Raw genomic sequence first — 17,568 nt, 5'->3', positions numbered from 1 at the left:
ATGAATGGACACCAGAAATGGATGAGACAGGAAAAAAGAGAAATTCAAATCCAACTAAATAAAGCAAAAAGAAAAGAAAAGAAAAAGAAAAAGAAAAAGGCAAGATGTCCGTGAAAACGTGATGGTAGGAGGAATGGATGGAGAAAGATGACTTAAGTAGTATATTACTTATTAAAATAAGAAACCGCCAAACACGCGCCTGTCCACATCTCTCCATCTCAAATCTCTGCCTACTTTTCCTCCTTTAATTAATTAAAATAATTTGCCTCTCTCTCACTCCATCCATTATTAGAAAAGAAAAAAAAGAACTTTATACTCCGTAATTATAATAATTAATTAAAAAAACTGTATCGAGAAAAATCCCCATCTTTTTAGATTTGACTATATAAATGCCACCTCCACTTCTCCACACCTTTGCATCTAAACCTGAAAACAGCATCTTTTGTCTCCCCTCTCTCTCTCAAAATAAAAGTCTTATCACTGTCACCCTTTGGTTCCCTCCCATTTTCCCCCACTATATAAACTATCTTTCCCTTCATTAACTCCTTCACTGCTTCTCATTATTTTCCCCCCTCTCTCTCTCCCTTATAACCAAACAAGGAACGTCCAACTACCAAAGTAAAACAGCTCGTCTTTTGCTTTATTTCTTTCTCTCTCTAGGCCCTAAAACTACTACACTGTAGTTTCCCCACAACCCACTTTTCTCCCTATATTATTCAAAAAAAGATAAGCTACTCATTTCTAATCACCCTACTGTCTTATTCCGAATTTTATAATCTCTCATCTTAGAGAAATTTCACTATCCCTTAGGTTTGTCTCCAACATGGAAGTGGTGAAACAAAGCGAAAATAATAAGAGTAACAAACGGTCCCGAGTTGAGTCAAGATTGGACTCAGTTGATAACTCGCCTGAGTCAAAGCGAGTTAACACTGAGGTATATGCGAGCCATGATTCGGCCGAGTCTGACAGAGTCGACTCGGAGTCGGAAGTGAGTCCTAACTCGTTCGGTTCGGACCGGTTCAGGCGTTCTGAACCAAACGAAACGGATATCGTGGAAACAGATGTGGACCTGGACTCGCCGGAGGCTAAGCAGATCAGAGAAGATATATTGGACATCTTAGATGAGCCTGACGCTCTGACGGATTGTCCACCGGAGATTAAGGATCTCGACTCTGTTATGAAGAGCTTTGAGGAGGAGATACTTCACCGCTCGAATCATCTCGATACTCAGACCGTCCTAGATCTGATGTCATCAGAATCCGGTGACTCCCGGCCGGACCTCGGTTATCTCCTCGAGGCCTCAGACGATGAGCTCGGTCTCCCGCCAACATTTTCTCCGGCAGATGAACAGTTTAACGCCGAATCTTCCATGTCGGAGGCTGCTGAATTGGTGAATATGGTGGGATTTGAGGATGAAATGCCTAATTATGACACTTTCGACTTCGGGATGGCTGCTGAGGTCAGGCAAGGAGATAATGACGGAGTGAACGGCAACGGTGACTTTGTGACGGTTGGCGGATTGTTTGATTACCCGGAGCCGTCGGATTTTTCTGAATTCTCATGGCGGCAGGAGTCGTTACCCGCTCTATAAACCGATGAAACTTTTGGCCTGCCTAAGTTTTGTGAATGGTAGCGTAGTTTGTATATCTGAAAACCAGAAAGGACACTATAAAAATAGGAACCTAAACGGTGAAAGGCATATATTAGAAGAATCAAATGTTTTCCGATGCTAGAAATTGGAGTTAACTTTTCTCTTAAAAATTAGTCATCATTTGATACTCAATCTGAAATCTGGAGCTTTGATGTTAAATTCTGATAGACACTTGGGTTAATTTTATCTCATTAATTATTGAACCAAGGAAACATGAAGCAACTATTGATATCCGTTGTGCTGGCTTGCGTTATCTTTACTTTATACTAGCTGGGGCCAGTTTCAATCTTGTACTCCCTCCGTTTCAAACTAGATTCTGTTTTGTACTTGCTCCGTTTCAAATTAGACTATATATATATTTTTTATTTGTTTTAAAATAAATGATATATTTTTAAATTTAAAAATAATTTAATTTTAAATCTTTTCTTTTATTTATTTTTTACTTTTAATAAAAAAAATTATAATCACACAAATATCATGATATTATAAAGCTTTTACTTCTTAATCTTTTAAGAAAATAAATTTTTAATTTTTTTTTTTTTTAACTAAAGCTAACCCTCTGAAACGGAGGGAGTATCATTTGAATTCTATTTTAATGTAGGAGTAAACAAAAGAACAAGCCGATTTTCCAGTTTTCTTTATTATACTTCATTAGTAGTTTTCTTTTCTACAAACTTTACTAGTTTACTGTTGCTAATATTTGAGGCATAATTCGTGTCTAGAAGAGATTTAGGTGGCCAGTATTTCAGAAAGGAGGTGAACAAATTGTTAAGAGTAAATAAAGCCTTGAACGTATAAGAGTAGGGGTTTTCGTCGGTCGATACGGTACGTTATTTAAATATTTCGGTTCGGTATTTGATTTCTTAAAATGTTATATCAATACCGTATCTAATTAAATTCGGTATGATTCGATTTTTCTCCTTTCGATTTTGGTTTATTCGGTTCGTTAACTTCGGTTTGGTTTGAATATTAACTAGTGCATAGACTCATAGACGGTAATATTCTTAATTAAAGTACTCGAAAGTACAAAACTAAAAACCTTTGTTGACAAAAGTATTGTCCAAAACAGTAAATACCAACCCAGAGAGAGAAAACTGTAATAAAAGAATAAATTTGATCATTAGAACTGTTTTGTTACTTGTTTAGAGTTAATTGATGAATTTAGAGAATAGAGGAACATAAAATTTTAGATTTCTTATATTTATGTTATTAACTAATAATATGTGTATTATGTAATATAATATATATTTCGGTACGGTATCGGTATTTTGGTATTTTATTTTAAAATACCAAATACCATACCTAATACAATTTTTTTTTAAAACTTAAACAAAATACCATACCGAATACCAAAATATCGAATACCAAATACCAAAATTTTTTATTTCGATACGGTAATTCGATATTTATCAAATTACGCACGGCTCTATTTAAGAGTTTTCAAATATATAATGTGATTATTCTTTCGAAAAGATAAAAGAAGATAGTGACTTAACAAATGAGAAAAAGAGAGTAAACTTATTAAAATGTCCTAAGTAATACTCTCTTCATTTGAGTTGATGTGGAGGCAATTTTATTCTAGTCTGATCCTAAAATAATGATAGCTTTCTTAATATTAAAATAATTTAACTTATATTTTTAATGTTAATAATATGCTTTTAAAGTCATACACATGTTATTGCATATTTTAAGATCATATGTCTGAAAAAGTTAATAACAAATACATATATCATGCTTGAGTAACTCTTAGTCTATTGTCAGTAGGGATGACAACGGGGTAGGGCGGGGATGAATTTTCTTTAAGGTAGGGCGGGGTGGGTTTGCTCTTATGTGGGCGGGTTGAAACCATTTTAATTTTTTAAAAGCGGAGCAGGTTGCGGGTTTGATGCGAGTTGAGTGCGGGTTCAACTGCTATTTTACATTTTTTTTCAGCTAGCAATTTTATTTTAGGTTTCTGTTCAAAAAAGTATTCTTATTTTTGCATCTTGTAATTATTTATATTTTCATTAATATTTTTGCTATTAAAACAATATAATGGTTACTATTCATCAATGTTCATATCGAGAAACATTGTTACGAACTGTTAGAAGGGATAGTTTGTATTTCTAAGATTTGTTTTGTTCTACCTCTACCCTTTGTCTTATATAATTATTTTGTCCTAGAACTACTCCATTTCCTTTTGATCCTCCTATGCCTATTTGCAAGTTTTCTTCTCTCTACTAATTAAAGATTCCTAATTGAGGAAGAACGAACTGAAAAACAAAATATTATGCGTACAAAAACTGACTAATTGGTTAATAGAATCTAGTCTCTTATTTCATGGACAATGTACAATTTCACTAGACGACAAAAGAAAAACATAAGTGCTTGAATAATATTAAACTCCTTATTTAAAAATAATAATAAAATGTCAAACTAGTTTGTTTTAGAAAAAATAAATAATAAAAAAGAAAAAAATAATAGGAGAAAATTTAAACGGGGCAGGGCATATTAAAAACTAAAAAAATAGCTATGCGGGAGGGGGTTGAAATTCTTGCGTGTTAAGCCAAACCCGCCCCGCACCCGCCCCGATGCCATCCCTAATTGTCAGCTTTCATAGTTTTCTTTTCCTTTTTTTTTTTCTGGAAGAAAAAACAAATCAACAAAGACTATCTAAAAATCAAGCGGAAAAAATAAAACCCCAATAACAACACCCAACACGCACAAATATTAATGCTACAAAGTATAAGCGTATCCCTTACAGACTTACAAAATGAAACTATTGACTAAAAGTTAAATTGGCTAAATCATTAGCTAACTAATTAGCTTCATCGTAGATATGATCAATAGAGACCATTCAGTTCCTTGCGGAGACATATATCCTATAGGCCGCAACACATGAACCACACAAAAATTCTTAATTTGCACGGCCAACTCGACCTAACCCCTCTCCTAGGCTTCTCGAAGAGTAGTGACAACAAAAAAGAACCAGTGACATGAAAAGATAGCAGAGTATATCATTTCAGACTCTTGTATACTCGCACTCACTCCCTTAATGCTGTCTCTTCGGAATTCTGATGTCTCTTCCCTTGGCTCTTGGCATTGTGTTTGGGTTACCACTCGCCAGTGAAAGTTGTTTCTTCAATTATCAAAAGCTGATAACTAAAATGATAAGCCATGTGACAATGTCAATGATCCTAGCAAGTTAGGTTGGAGTTTGATATTAGACACACAAAAAAATGCCTTTTCCATGTTGTGTGAGACATATATATGTTTGGATCTTTCTCGTTATCTTAACTCTTACAAATCTGTCACATCATTGATTGATATGGATGAACTGAAATAATTGCAGGTAAAAGTTCGTGGCCGAATCAAAATTTTCATTAAGGTAAGTCAAAATATGAAGAAATAAACTCACCAAGAAGTCAAAAAGTATCATTATATAGTATATATACATATTTTTTTAAAATATTATCGAACTAAATAGTGTAATTTTTTGACAAAAGGACGTCGGTTGACAATCCCTTGGGTGCATTTGGCTGTGCCACTAGGTAAAACTTGCCTATCATAGTTAAGCATGAAATAGAAGCTGTTCAAACAGCATCAACTATTTAAATATAATCAAAATTTACTAAGTATTTAAAATTTTGCCGCCTTAGAGGTATGAAGTTTCAAAGTTCACATAGAAATCAAATTTCAGACCTTTGGACCTAAAGTTAGACTCTGGTACAGAGGCGGAGTCAGGATTTAAAGTTTATGGGTTCTGAATTTACCTCGGAACCCATAGATCATCTTAGTTACTAGGTTCGCAATTAAATATTTGTACATATTTAATAAATTTCTTAATATAAATACAAGTGTTTAAGCAAAAGTGAATGGGTTCGACCGAACCCGCACCTATAAGGCTAGCTCCGCCTCTGATTGGATCACTCAATATAAACATTGATTTAGCGGGGTGTGCTGGGGTGTTATATATAAAATAATATATATGCATTATTTAATAATAATATTTATTTATTTTTTAAAAAGGAAATCTATCTTAAATTTGAATTCAACCGTTGCCTTCTGTGGAACTAACTGATGTGTTTTTCTATGAGTAACTAACTCTTTGTTAACTGTTTGTTTAAATTTAAATGAAGCATCTATTGGCAAAGGTCATAAACTTTATCTATATAAAGGGTATTCTACAGAAGTCTTAAACAACTTCTAGGCAATCTTATATACAACATCTCTCTTGTCCATCATTAGATCTATTTATATACATCAAATCTTCGTTAATTACTTTCTTCCAAATCCTTCATTCTTTCGAGTTGAGTTCTTGTGGTTGGGAAATCAAAGAGTGCGACTTTGATTTCTAGAGTAGGCATTGTATCTTTGGGATAGATTTTCCTTTAACCATTTGCATCGTGTGGGGGAAATTACTATCCTAAAGATAATTTCCTCGAAACGTCTTGTCTACTTGTTTCAGATTTCTTATTAGATTATCTTGCTTGAGTTAACTCCATTGATTTATTTTCAATATATTTCTATAACAAGCGGGGGATGGTGTTGGGATAACTATATAGTATTAGTATTCAGAGATGATTTAATTGTACCAGATTTTTGTGGTAGGCTCTCAAGTGTCTTTTTTCACCTCTTATCCTAATGTTTAAGGATATTAGGATATAGTCCGTTAGTTCATGATTAATGTTACGATCCAAAATCACCTAGTCGTGATGGCACATAACTTAACCCGTCAGATAAGTCAATTAACAACTATCCAATTTAAATGAGATTTATTAAGAAAAGAAATGATAATAAAACTGTTTTTATACAAAAATTTCTCAAGGATTGGTAGTACAAATCATGAGCTTCTAAGATTAGAATTTACAAAACTAATATAAAAAAAAATACATCATCTGTTCGAAAAGTACATAAACAGATTTTTTATAAATCTAAGGCTACCATGAACAAGATGCAGCTACAACCGGAATACAGGTACGTCTTCAAATCCAACTCTCGTCGATCACAGCAACATCAACATCCAACATTTGCATGCAAGATGCAAAAGTGTAGTACAAAATTCATGACCTCCCGTCCAACCACTACAAGAAAGTGAGGATACGGCGACATTTATTTAGTGACATTTGAAATAAATATCAGAAAAATATGAAATTCATGTCATTTATGAATAAATGTCGTAAATACTACGACATTTGATACAAAGTGTCGCAAACATTACGACATTTGATACTAAGTGTCATCAAAATATGACATTTGATACAAAATGTCGTAATAATAACGACATTAATGAAGAAATATCGTCAAAATTACGACATTTGATACAAAATGTAATAAAAATAATGACATTTGATATTAAATGTTATAAAAAATGACATTTGATACTAAATATCGTAAAAACAATAACATTTATGAAGAAATATCGTAAAAACAGTCAAATTTATGAAGAAATGTTGTGAAAACTACAACGATTGATACTACATGTTGCAAAAAAATAACATTTGATATAAGATGTCGATTAATGTCTTAAAAGTCTTTCTCGGACTCGTCCATGACTCACTCCTGGGCGAGGCACATGTTGCGATGGCTCATGTGTGAGGCTTACATCCCAAATGTCTAATTGTGCATCCTGAACATGCCTATCCTTAGTGTTCGGGAGTTACTACGTAAATCATATGTCAAATTTTCTAATTAGTAATATTGACCCTCAAAATAATTTAACAAATGAATGATAAAAGTTCTACACACACACACACACACACACATATATATATATATATATATATATATATATATATATATATATATATATATATATATATATATATATATAAGATTAATTAAGATATCGAGTCAAAATATTGCATATTTACTATTTGAGTGAGAACATCGTGAAGGCGAATATCATTTGAATATTTCTTTTGAAAATGAATAGCCGAAATTTATATCTTCACCTGCTATTGCTCTTTATTTCCTAGCTTTATGTCTTCCAAAATTATGAGACTTATTCTTTTACTACAATTTTACTTATTTATGAAGGAGTAATATTTTAAATTATAGTACTTATAAAGTTTATTGATTATTTACTTTTTGAGAGGTAATTCAATTTGTAATTTGTTAATATATTTTTAAAAATTTAATATTTTAATTATTTGAAAGTTCAAACGTTATAGTTGATTTATAATAATAAACTTAACATTATTGTGTTATTTATACTAATAAAAGAATTCGAGATATTTTATTTTTCTATGAGTTTCTTTAATCTTTTTTAATTTTATTAAATTTTTAATGTGCTTTCTATATTATTTTATTATGCTATTTTTTATAATTTATTAAAAAAGTTTTAAGATTCCCGTATTAAGTAAAACGTTAATCCTTTTTAAAAAAAGTTGCCGATTTAAAAAATTTTGATTAAAATTTCAATGTTCCATTAAAAATATTATTGCTATTACTTACTTGATGTTGAATTTAAAATTAAAAATTTAAAATTAAATTATACGTAGGACTGAGGCACCTAAATTTATAATTGACCACAATTGCCAACTAAAGGCCCAAAGATTAGCCGTGATACTCCTAGGGCTCCTTTGTTAGCAGCACCTCAAGACCCTAAGATGCAGGGATTTCTCAATTCGATCGTGATATGTTTTCCTCTCTTTTCTTTGCCTTATTTTCTTTCTTTCCTCTTTTCAGTTGCTGCTATTATACTCATTATACAATATGTTTGTTTTTTTAGAATTCCAATCTGTTGTTTTTGGTATCCCAATTTGTTATAATCGAAGAGGAAAGAACTCCTTTTAATATATAGTTATAATTTTTTTCTGTATGACTTCTTGTGCAGCATTTTTGAAGGAGAATTACGGGCAATGAAAAACTTGACTCTTTGAGAGGTGGTTTCAAAAAATTTTGTTGCAGGATTTATTCTAGAAGTTAAAGGGAATTCATTCGAAAGTGATAATACCGTAGTTACATGTTGATGTTTTATGATTTAGTTGAATTTGAGGTTTACTTGAGAACAAATCATTTGATTTGGTATCATCTAATTTGTACAGAGTACTTTTTAGATTGCTACTTTATTATTTAGTTATAGTATTAAAAGGCCTTTATTTTACATATATTTCATGTTAGTTGAAGACTGATATTTGTGGATGTACCAATTGAATGTAAAGTGTTATGATAAAACTAAATAGGGGATTATTATTAATATTTTAAAAAAATTGGTACCGACGTTAATCTGAATGTTAGAATTCTTAATACGACATTTTTAAAAGTTGTAAAAAAGTCACTAATCATATTTGACAGTCATATAAATGTAAATACGACATTTTCGTATATGTCGTAAATTTTCTTATTGACATTAAAAGTAAATGTCAGTAAATTTTATACTGACATTTACCTAAATATCGTAAAATAAATGTTGTAAATTTCTTATCGACATTTACTTAAATGTCGTAAAATTCTTACCGACATTTACCTAAATGTCGAAAAATAAACGACACTGGAATTTACGACATTTGATGCAAATGTAAAATAAATGTCGATAAACGAATATGCTACATTTAAGAACCTTAATATGACATTTAATAAATGTCGTCGTATCTTCATTTTTTGTAGTGAACTATAAACCCTAACCTTGCATATGCAAAACTCAATCCTACACAACACGCCGCATCTATCATGTCATCATATGAAAAGTACGAGAATCTCATAATCAACTCTGAGTCACAAGCAAACTACATACTCAATTAACCATGAACCTTCCATTTGATCTCATCCAGGAGAAAATCACAATACGCAACATAATCCTCACGTCGGTAGGAAATATACACCTCTAACCGTGGTAGAAATCCTCGAGAGCACTTTGAAATCCATTTGCACACAATCAAGCCGTTAGAACTGAATCTCTCTAACTCAACCAAGCCATGCGAGTCGCCAAATCCAAGAGTATTGCTACAAAACACCTGTAGAGACTAACCACATCATGAGAAATAAAAGAATTAAGCATATCATTACCCTATTGATCCAACCTACTACCAAGCTATCCTATTTCTCCGAGTTCCTTTCGAATTACCCTCAAGTTGACACTCCTCCTCGCCCTAATACCACGATCCTTAACCAAAACTCACCCCCACGAGATCCTAGAATAAAATTACACCGCCTTAAGGCCCATAAGCCATCGTATTCTCCCTTAAGCACCTCAAAGTACCACAATCGAGACACCCACTCTAAAGAGACCTTCTGTGAGTCTAAAGTCATTTTTTTCACCTTTCCGATACTGAAATGTAGAATTCATAATGATATAGAAATATCGTGAGTCCCGACAACATCCAATGTAAATCTCAGTTTCTAGCCATATACCAATCCACAAAATTCTCAATTGTTACATATAAATCTTGAATCCCTTCGAACCTTTTCGAGAATCATCCACTCCGTTCAAATCTCAATTGCACCGATCAATGGGCCAAACGACTTGTGCTCCATTAGCATAACAATACCCAAAGAAGTAATCCACACCTTTCAGCAACAGAGCAATTTCTTACTCCATGTGGACTACCTCTTTCGCGAATAACAACTCAATCATCCCATGATTCTCATATACCCATAAAGTGTAACATAGCCCGTATACAAAAATTTCTTTACTCGAGCCATCCTCGATCTCGATCTCTGCAAGTCATAACCGATTCACAAGTATACCCTAAACCGAAACCAATACAACACATAACCGTGCAATCAACTCGTCGATAGCAGACTCCCCCACTTGGCTCAAAGTAATGGAATAAAACTATTCTCGTCACATCAAGACAACAATCTAGCACCCCAATAGTCCTTTTTACATCTCAAACAAACTATTCTCGTCACAATCAAACCATCTGAATATATTCCGCAGTCACATCATACTCATAGAGTCACAAATTTCACTCATAGGGATGCTATCGGACATATAAGTCCAAAAGTACGTGCTCACACAACCGAAATCCCCATGCTCGAGCTATAGTCAAAACCCGATCTCAAGTCCTCCAGACTGGCCCATCATCAGCACACCAAAATCACATCTCGCACCTCATCCATGAAATCACAAGCCATCGATGCACAACTGATACTGAGCGCTAACATGTGCATACGAATGCGTGGAAGGAATTCGGAGAGTTACATTTCAAGCTCAATTAATGTCGCACGATAAGGAAAGAAGATGGGAAATTTATACTAGATGCCCTGTAGCCTCTCGAAGATAGGTATGGACGTCATCATACCGATATGCAAGACTCTACTAGACACTTGCTCATGACTTGTAGAACCTATGAACCTAGAGCTCTGATACCACCTTGTCACGACCCAAAATCACCTAGTCATGATGGTACCTAACCCAACCCGTCAGGTAAGCTAATTAAAAACTATCCAATTTAAATGAGATTTATTAAGAAAAGAAATGATAATAAAACTGCCTTTATACAAGAAGTTCCCAAGGACTGGTAGTACAAATCATGAGCTTCTAAGATTAGAATTTACAAAGCTGATATAAAAAAAATATATCATCTGTTCGAAATGTACATAAACAGATTTTTTATAAATCTAAGGCTACCATGAACAAGAGACAGCTACAACAGGAATGCAAGTACATCTTCAAATCCAGCTCTCGTCGATCATAGCAACATCAACATCCAACATCTGCACGCAAGGTGCAGAAGTGTAGTATGAGTATAACCGACCCTATGATAAATAACAAACAACCTTAGGTTGAAAGTAGTGACGAGCTGGAACACAGGTCGGGATCCAACACCAATAGCCAATAACAGTTCATAACAACATAATGGAAGTAATAAAAGAAGTAGCTGAGAGATAAGAAGCTCAGCTCGTTCACAGTTCCGAGAAAATGGGCCTGCTTTCCAAGTATATCAGTGAAAACTTAAATTTTTTACCGAAATCACCAAAATATGAGTACGTTTTGTAAAATTATGATTTTTTCCAAAATCTTTAAATAGGCAAATATTTCGTTTTCAAATGGCATGAGGAAAATACATCTTTATGCCTACATGTCAATATGTATGAGAAGTCATGAATGACGTGATACCGTACAACATGAGGAAAAATACCTCTATGCATGTATGTCAAGTGTGCATGTCGAATGCGATACAACTTAGTGATAAAATCATATGCATACTCTCAGAGTATCAATTCACTCAATCCTCCCGGTCACTCAGTCCTCACAGACACTCAGTCCTCACAGCCACTAAGCCCTCACACTTACTCAATCCTCCCAATCACTTGGCACTCGCACTCAGTAGGTACCTGCGCTCACTGGGGGTGTGTACAGACTTCGGAGGGGCTCATTCAACCCAAGCACTATAACAAGCCAATCATAGCATAAATCAATATAACATGTTACGGCATGCAACCCGATCCCATCATAAATCCTCACCATCAGGCCCTGTCATCAATCTCTCCAGTCTTTCGGGCTCACAATGTCATGAAAAATCATCCCAACATGATGGTGTGATGTATTAATAAATGGTGATAGAGACTGAGATATGATATGCAAATGAATGCGTATGTCTGAGTATGTAATTGTAATGTAAGCAAATAATTCAATAGCGGCAATGACATCGGTGGGTCCCAATAGAATAAGCATGTGGCCTAGACATAGTTGCTAACATGAATCACAGCTCAAAAGCTCTAGTACGTAGAGATTTCATGGTTACAGATAAGATCAGGTAACTACAAAGTACCACAGAAATAACTGAGTCACAATTCACACTGTGCACGCCCACACGTCCGTCACCTAGCATGTGTGTCACCTCAACACCAAACACATAATACGTATAATCAGGGTCTATACCCTCAGCTCCAAGTTTAAAAGTATTACTTACCTCGAATAAGTCAGATCCAATACCGAGCAAGATCTCGCACGTACCGACCTCTGAATGGCTCGAAACTAGCTAAAAGCAACTCAAATACGTCAAATAAAGCCTAAGGAAATAATTCCAATTGATAAAGGTCGAATCTTTACTCAAAAGCCCAAAATCAACCAAAAGGTCCAACCCGAGCCCGCGCCTCGGAACTCGATGAAACTTTCAAAATCCGATAACACATTCAATTATGAGTCTAACCATACTAGTTTCACCCAAATCCGACTCTGAATCGATGTTCAAAATTCAAAAATTTGCTTTATGAAGTTTTAGACAAAACCCCCCAAATTCTCTTTAAAATTCATTAACCAATTGCCAAAAATGAAGATGAGTTCATAAAATAAAATCCAAACCAAGTGTAGAATACTTACCCCAATCCTTGTGATGAAAATTGCTTCAAAAGTCGTCTCAATCCGAGCCCACAATCTCAAAATATCATAAAAGAACCAAAAACCTCGATTTATAGCATTCTGCCCAGCATCTTCGCTTTTGCGAACAATTAGCCGCTTCTGCGGCGTCGCTTCTGCAGAACCAGCTGAGAACTCGACCCTCGCACCTGCGGACAAAATACTCACTTCTGCGACATCACAGGTGCGAGCCACCATCCGCACCTACGCAATACCTCGCTCATGCACCCCATCACTGCGCACCTGCGCATACGTATTTGCACTCCAAACCTCCGCTTATGCGGTGTTCCTCACCTAGCACTCATCTCGCCACTGCGACTCCTTCGTCACTTTTGCGACCATCGCACTTGCGCAACCAGCCGCAGATGCGATCACACCAGATCTGCCACCAACAATTTAGCCAAAAATGATCCAAACAAATCCGAACCTCGTCCGAAACTCACCCGAGCCCCTCGGGACCCCGTCTGAATATACTAACAAGTCCCATAACATAACACGGACCTACTCGAGGCCTCAAATCACACATAACAACATCGAAACGATGAATGGCATCTCAAATCAAACTTAAATGAACTTTGAACTTTCAACTTTCAAAACTCGCGCTGAAACATATCAAATCAACCTCGAATGAACTCAAATTTTGCACACAAGTCCCAAATGAAATAAGAAGCTATTCAAATTCCCGGAACCACAATCCGGATTCGATATCCACCAAAGTCAACTTTCGGTCAAACTTATGAATTTTTCAAACCCTCAAATTTCCAATTTTCGCCAATTTGTGTCGAAACTTTCTAGAAACATCCAAATGTAAATCCGGGCATACACCCGAGTCTAAAATCACCATCCGGACTAAATGGATCCATCAAACTCCATTCCGGGATGAAATTCACAAAAGTCAAACTTGATCAACTCTTCCAACTTAAAGCTTCAACAATGAAGTTCATTCTTCCAATTCGATTCCGAATAACCTGAAAACCAAAACCGACGATTCACATAAGTCATAATACATCATACGGAGCTACTCATGCCCGTAAACTACCGAGCGAAGTGCAACTGCTCAAAACGACTGATCGGGTCGTTACAATTAATTACTGATGCAATAGAGTTGATGGAATGCCTAGATTTTGTTTTGTCTAATAATATGTTTATGATAAGGGAGCCGACGCGGTTGTTTTAGGTGAACTTTTTAATTTCGAATTCAACAACTTAAAAAAGACTAGAATCCAGAACCCATAAGTTTTCAATCCTGGTTCCGCCTCTGTTCATGACCATACCACGTCTTGCAATTTGCATGTTTCACAGCCTTCTTGAAGTGAACGTACCATCTATAGAATGTTATCATGACGTACTGTTATATGGTTCCAGCTTCCAATTGCAAAAACATTCCAATTCAAATAATTGCAGACTTTCAAGTGATTTTTTATCTTTCAACCATAAACTCACAACTATGTTTGATATCCATATTTTTAATACATAAAGATACTGTAATTTGCTCTATTAGTGTATCTTTTCCTTTCTTCTAATGTTATCTCTCAAATTTCCTTTAGAGGGTTCTTACCTGTTTAATTTTGACATCTTTTATCTGCAGTAATTGCATTAGACATTGTGTACAAGGATACTCCTCTGTTCAAGGATCTAACTGGAAGAGAATACAAATGGGAAACTGTAGTCTTCATGCGGAAAAGAATACAAATGACTGAATGATTTCGAAATATTCATATTGCTTTTAGTTTGATAAGTGATTTTTTTACAGCTGGAGCCCGTGAGTCTAGTTCTCACCCAACTCTATGCTTAGCTATTCATTTTTGCTGTAGGAGATTGATGAAGGAAAGGCATAGATTTTGCTACAGCAAAAGGATTTGAATATTTGGCTTCACTAATGAAAGGTTAAGAGGAAAATTTCCTGTTCTTTGATGTGATAAATCATAAATAGAAGCTGAACTTTTCTAGGCTACTTCGAGGGAATATGTCACCAATACTTCTAGAATATTTGTCCATAGATATTATTGGGCAGTCATTGGTATAGACATAACGATATGCTAGTATTAAATTGGCATATGAGCATAAAGATCTGCTATAAAATCGGCATATGATTCTGGAAATAAGGTGAGGGGAATAACTAGTTTAAAAATGAGTGGACAAACTAATCTGTAATAGAACAACATTTCTGTTACAATAAGTGTACCTAAAGCACATACTTGCTACATATCATGTCTACTGTATGCAAAATTCTTAGTCCTACTTCATCATTTTTCCTAAGTTGTAGTACTTCTTGTTGAGATTATAGTGTCTTAAATCTGAAGATTTCTTTGTTGGAACAGTAAACTACATACATTTGTCTGAGCTAAACTTTTAGTCAAATAATACAGAAACGGTTAGAGCCAGAGTAATGCACCCCAAGAAGTAAGCACTGTGATCATCAAACTCTCCTTCGCATTATAGTTTACAGCAGAAGCAGAGCTATTGTGAAAGCCAAATCCCAAAATGCTGGTTGTCTTAGGTGCTACTGTCTGCATCGGCGAAGCTGAAATTCAAGAAGGCAAAAACATTGAACAGATACATAGAAACATTGATTATCAAAACTGTGGAGAATGTAGATTTCTACATGCTAGTTTTACAGTCTATAAAAACTTCATACCAGCAACAGTTGAATTGGTTTTTGTCCCAAAGGAAACTTGAGGTGTTGGTGCATTAGGAGACAATCCTTCAGAAACTGACAGTATGAAAAATGGGACGAATTAATAATGCATTGTAACTTTAAAGAAGGGATAATTTTTCCCTAACATTGATCTCTATTGTTATATACCTGAACAGGTAGATCTGTCAACATGCATGTTACAAAGAAGTGGTAACTGAAGAGCTAATGTGGTGTTGATAGGAAGAGAGCTGAGGCTTGTTTGATTGAGCAACAGGCAAAGACAACCTGGTTGCTGGTTATAGAGTTGCCTGAGGTTACTGCAACACTGATCTACCGGTGATGGCGACGCGCCTTGCACGAATGGTCCACATGGAACCAATTGTAACAGGAGTGGCCCACACGACGACACGGTGGGGCCTGCAGGTAAGTTACCAAAGGTTTGTGAATGGGTGGTAGGTACAAGAACAAAAAGAAGTGAAAAAATAAGAACAGTAGTAGTAGGATAAGCAGGTAGGAAATTGGAAAAAGCCATATTGTTGTTAACCCTTTAGTATTCTTTTTTCTTTAATGAAGAAATTAGGATAAGGAACTGAACTTGGTTTTTTACTGTATGGACTCTTATATGTAGAAAGTGAAGTGAATAAATTTAGTGTGAGCCACAGCATGCATTGAGTGTGGAACTATCATACATTTCACACACATCTTATTCTTCATCTCTTCCCAGTCAAAGAACCGATTGTTATGATAAAGATGCTCCACGCTTTTATCATTCAAAAAAATGAGTCATTATTTTACTTATTATTATCTTCATTGAGAAAAAAAAGACAGCTTGAAGATGAAGGACAATATTCACACAAATTGTTCATTGTTGTAAAGGTACAAAGAGGATAAAGACTACTCTCTTTTAACATCAAATTGAGAAACCATCATTAAGCGTCTGTTAGTGGCATCTATATATCTTTAGTACACACTATCTTCTCATAATTAGGCGCAATTGGGGTCAGTCATTATTGAAAAAGAGTGGGCGATACATAGCACCTCAGGATAACAGAACAAGTATTGATTATTACAATAAAGATAATCAAATTCCCTCCTAATTAACGTCATGTATAACCTTGGTTCTATCTGTAAAGCAAGAAACCTTGGTTCAAAGAAAATGATGTAGAATGGGTTAGTTTTCAATTTTCACCGGCAAAACTATCCTAGTTAGTTTTATGTTCCCAATCCAGCCTCTAGAGCAAGTAAATTTTGCCGCAAGGTGCTGATGTGTAATTTTTTTTATATAAACAAGTACATCGCATAAAAATATACGAGGAACTGTTAAATATTTATTTATTTTTTTGAAAAATTTAAAAAGCCAGCTCTCTGCCTGTTATTTAAGGGTTTAAATGAGTTTCTTTCAAGGGCAAATTACAATAAAAGAAAGAAGCCTTTGCAGAAAGTATTGTATTGGTACTTCTGCGGTATCTTTGTTGTATGATTCATCGATTCGGATAAAGCTGTTATTCCAATAAGAAGATCAAATAGATGGAAAATTCGCAAGTTGTATTCAGGTGTAGTGAGAGTATGCAAGTCTTTGAGTTGGGAAGTTGCAAAAGAGATACCTTTTTAAAAAGCTATGAAACTGTATGACTTGTCTCTTTAAATAAATGCCTTTACTATACATACATTTGCGTCTGCTTAAACACATGGTTTTCTACTTGTAAAGGCTGGTATTAACTTGTTTAAGGTAATCACCTTTGCTATCCGTTGGTAAAAACACCTTCACCCACTACCGTTAGGTACTAGATTCGAGTCACGCTGGAGGGGAAGTGCGAAAACACTATAGATTCTACTAATTTGAGAGAGATTTAAAAAAAGAAAAAAAAAAAGAAAAGGAGGTTACCCTCGGCTCACGGGCAAATCAACAAAGTAAATGATGTTGAAGGGAAGTCGATTCACAATGGTGAAATTATGATGGTTGAACCTTTTATAAACCACCGTTATATTTTG

General features: G+C 34.8%; 2 protein-coding genes across 2 annotated transcripts; one reads left to right on the top strand and one right to left on the bottom strand.

Annotated features, from left to right (window-relative positions):
• The first annotated feature begins 410 nt into the window (after nucleotides 1-410).
• LOC142180257 (uncharacterized) lies at nucleotides 411-1,761 on the top strand. The gene has a single exon (XM_075251390.1). It carries the CDS (start codon nucleotides 824-826, stop codon nucleotides 1,589-1,591), a length of 768 nt encoding a protein of 255 aa, XP_075107491.1. The 5' UTR covers nucleotides 411-823; the 3' UTR covers nucleotides 1,592-1,761.
• Nucleotides 1,762-15,061: 13,300 nt separating this feature from the next.
• Nucleotides 15,062-16,180, bottom strand: LOC107763779 (non-specific lipid transfer protein GPI-anchored 10). The gene is made up of 3 exons (XM_016582277.2): nucleotides 15,745-16,180; nucleotides 15,577-15,651; nucleotides 15,062-15,462 (listed from the first exon to the last, which is right to left on the bottom strand). The coding sequence occupies exons 1-3, from the start codon at nucleotides 16,106-16,108 to the stop codon at nucleotides 15,314-15,316; spliced, it is 588 nt and encodes a 195-aa protein (XP_016437763.1). The 5' UTR covers nucleotides 16,109-16,180; the 3' UTR covers nucleotides 15,062-15,313.
• Nucleotides 16,181-17,568: the final 1,388 nt, after the last annotated feature.

The sequence above is a fragment of the Nicotiana tabacum genome, chromosome 4, assembly GCF_000715075.1.
Source record: "Nicotiana tabacum cultivar K326 chromosome 4, ASM71507v2, whole genome shotgun sequence".
Lineage (NCBI taxonomy): Eukaryota > Viridiplantae > Streptophyta > Magnoliopsida > Solanales > Solanaceae > Nicotiana > Nicotiana tabacum.
This window is presented reverse-complemented; position numbering and strand designations above follow the sequence as displayed.

Coding starts and splice junctions, on each gene's coding strand:
- LOC142180257 (XM_075251390.1), top strand. CDS start 824: ATGGAAGTGGTGAAACAAAGCGAAAATAATAAGAGTAACAAACGGTCC.
- LOC107763779 (XM_016582277.2), bottom strand. CDS start 16,108: ATGGCTTTTTCCAATTTCCTACCTGCTTATCCTACTACTACTGTTCTT. Junction 15,652..15,744: donor TGACAGATCTACCTGTTCAG/GTATATAACAAT, acceptor TCATACTGTCAG/TTTCTGAAGGATTGTCTCCT. Junction 15,463..15,576: donor AACCAATTCAACTGTTGCTG/GTATGAAGTTTT, acceptor CTTGAATTTCAG/CTTCGCCGATGCAGACAGTA.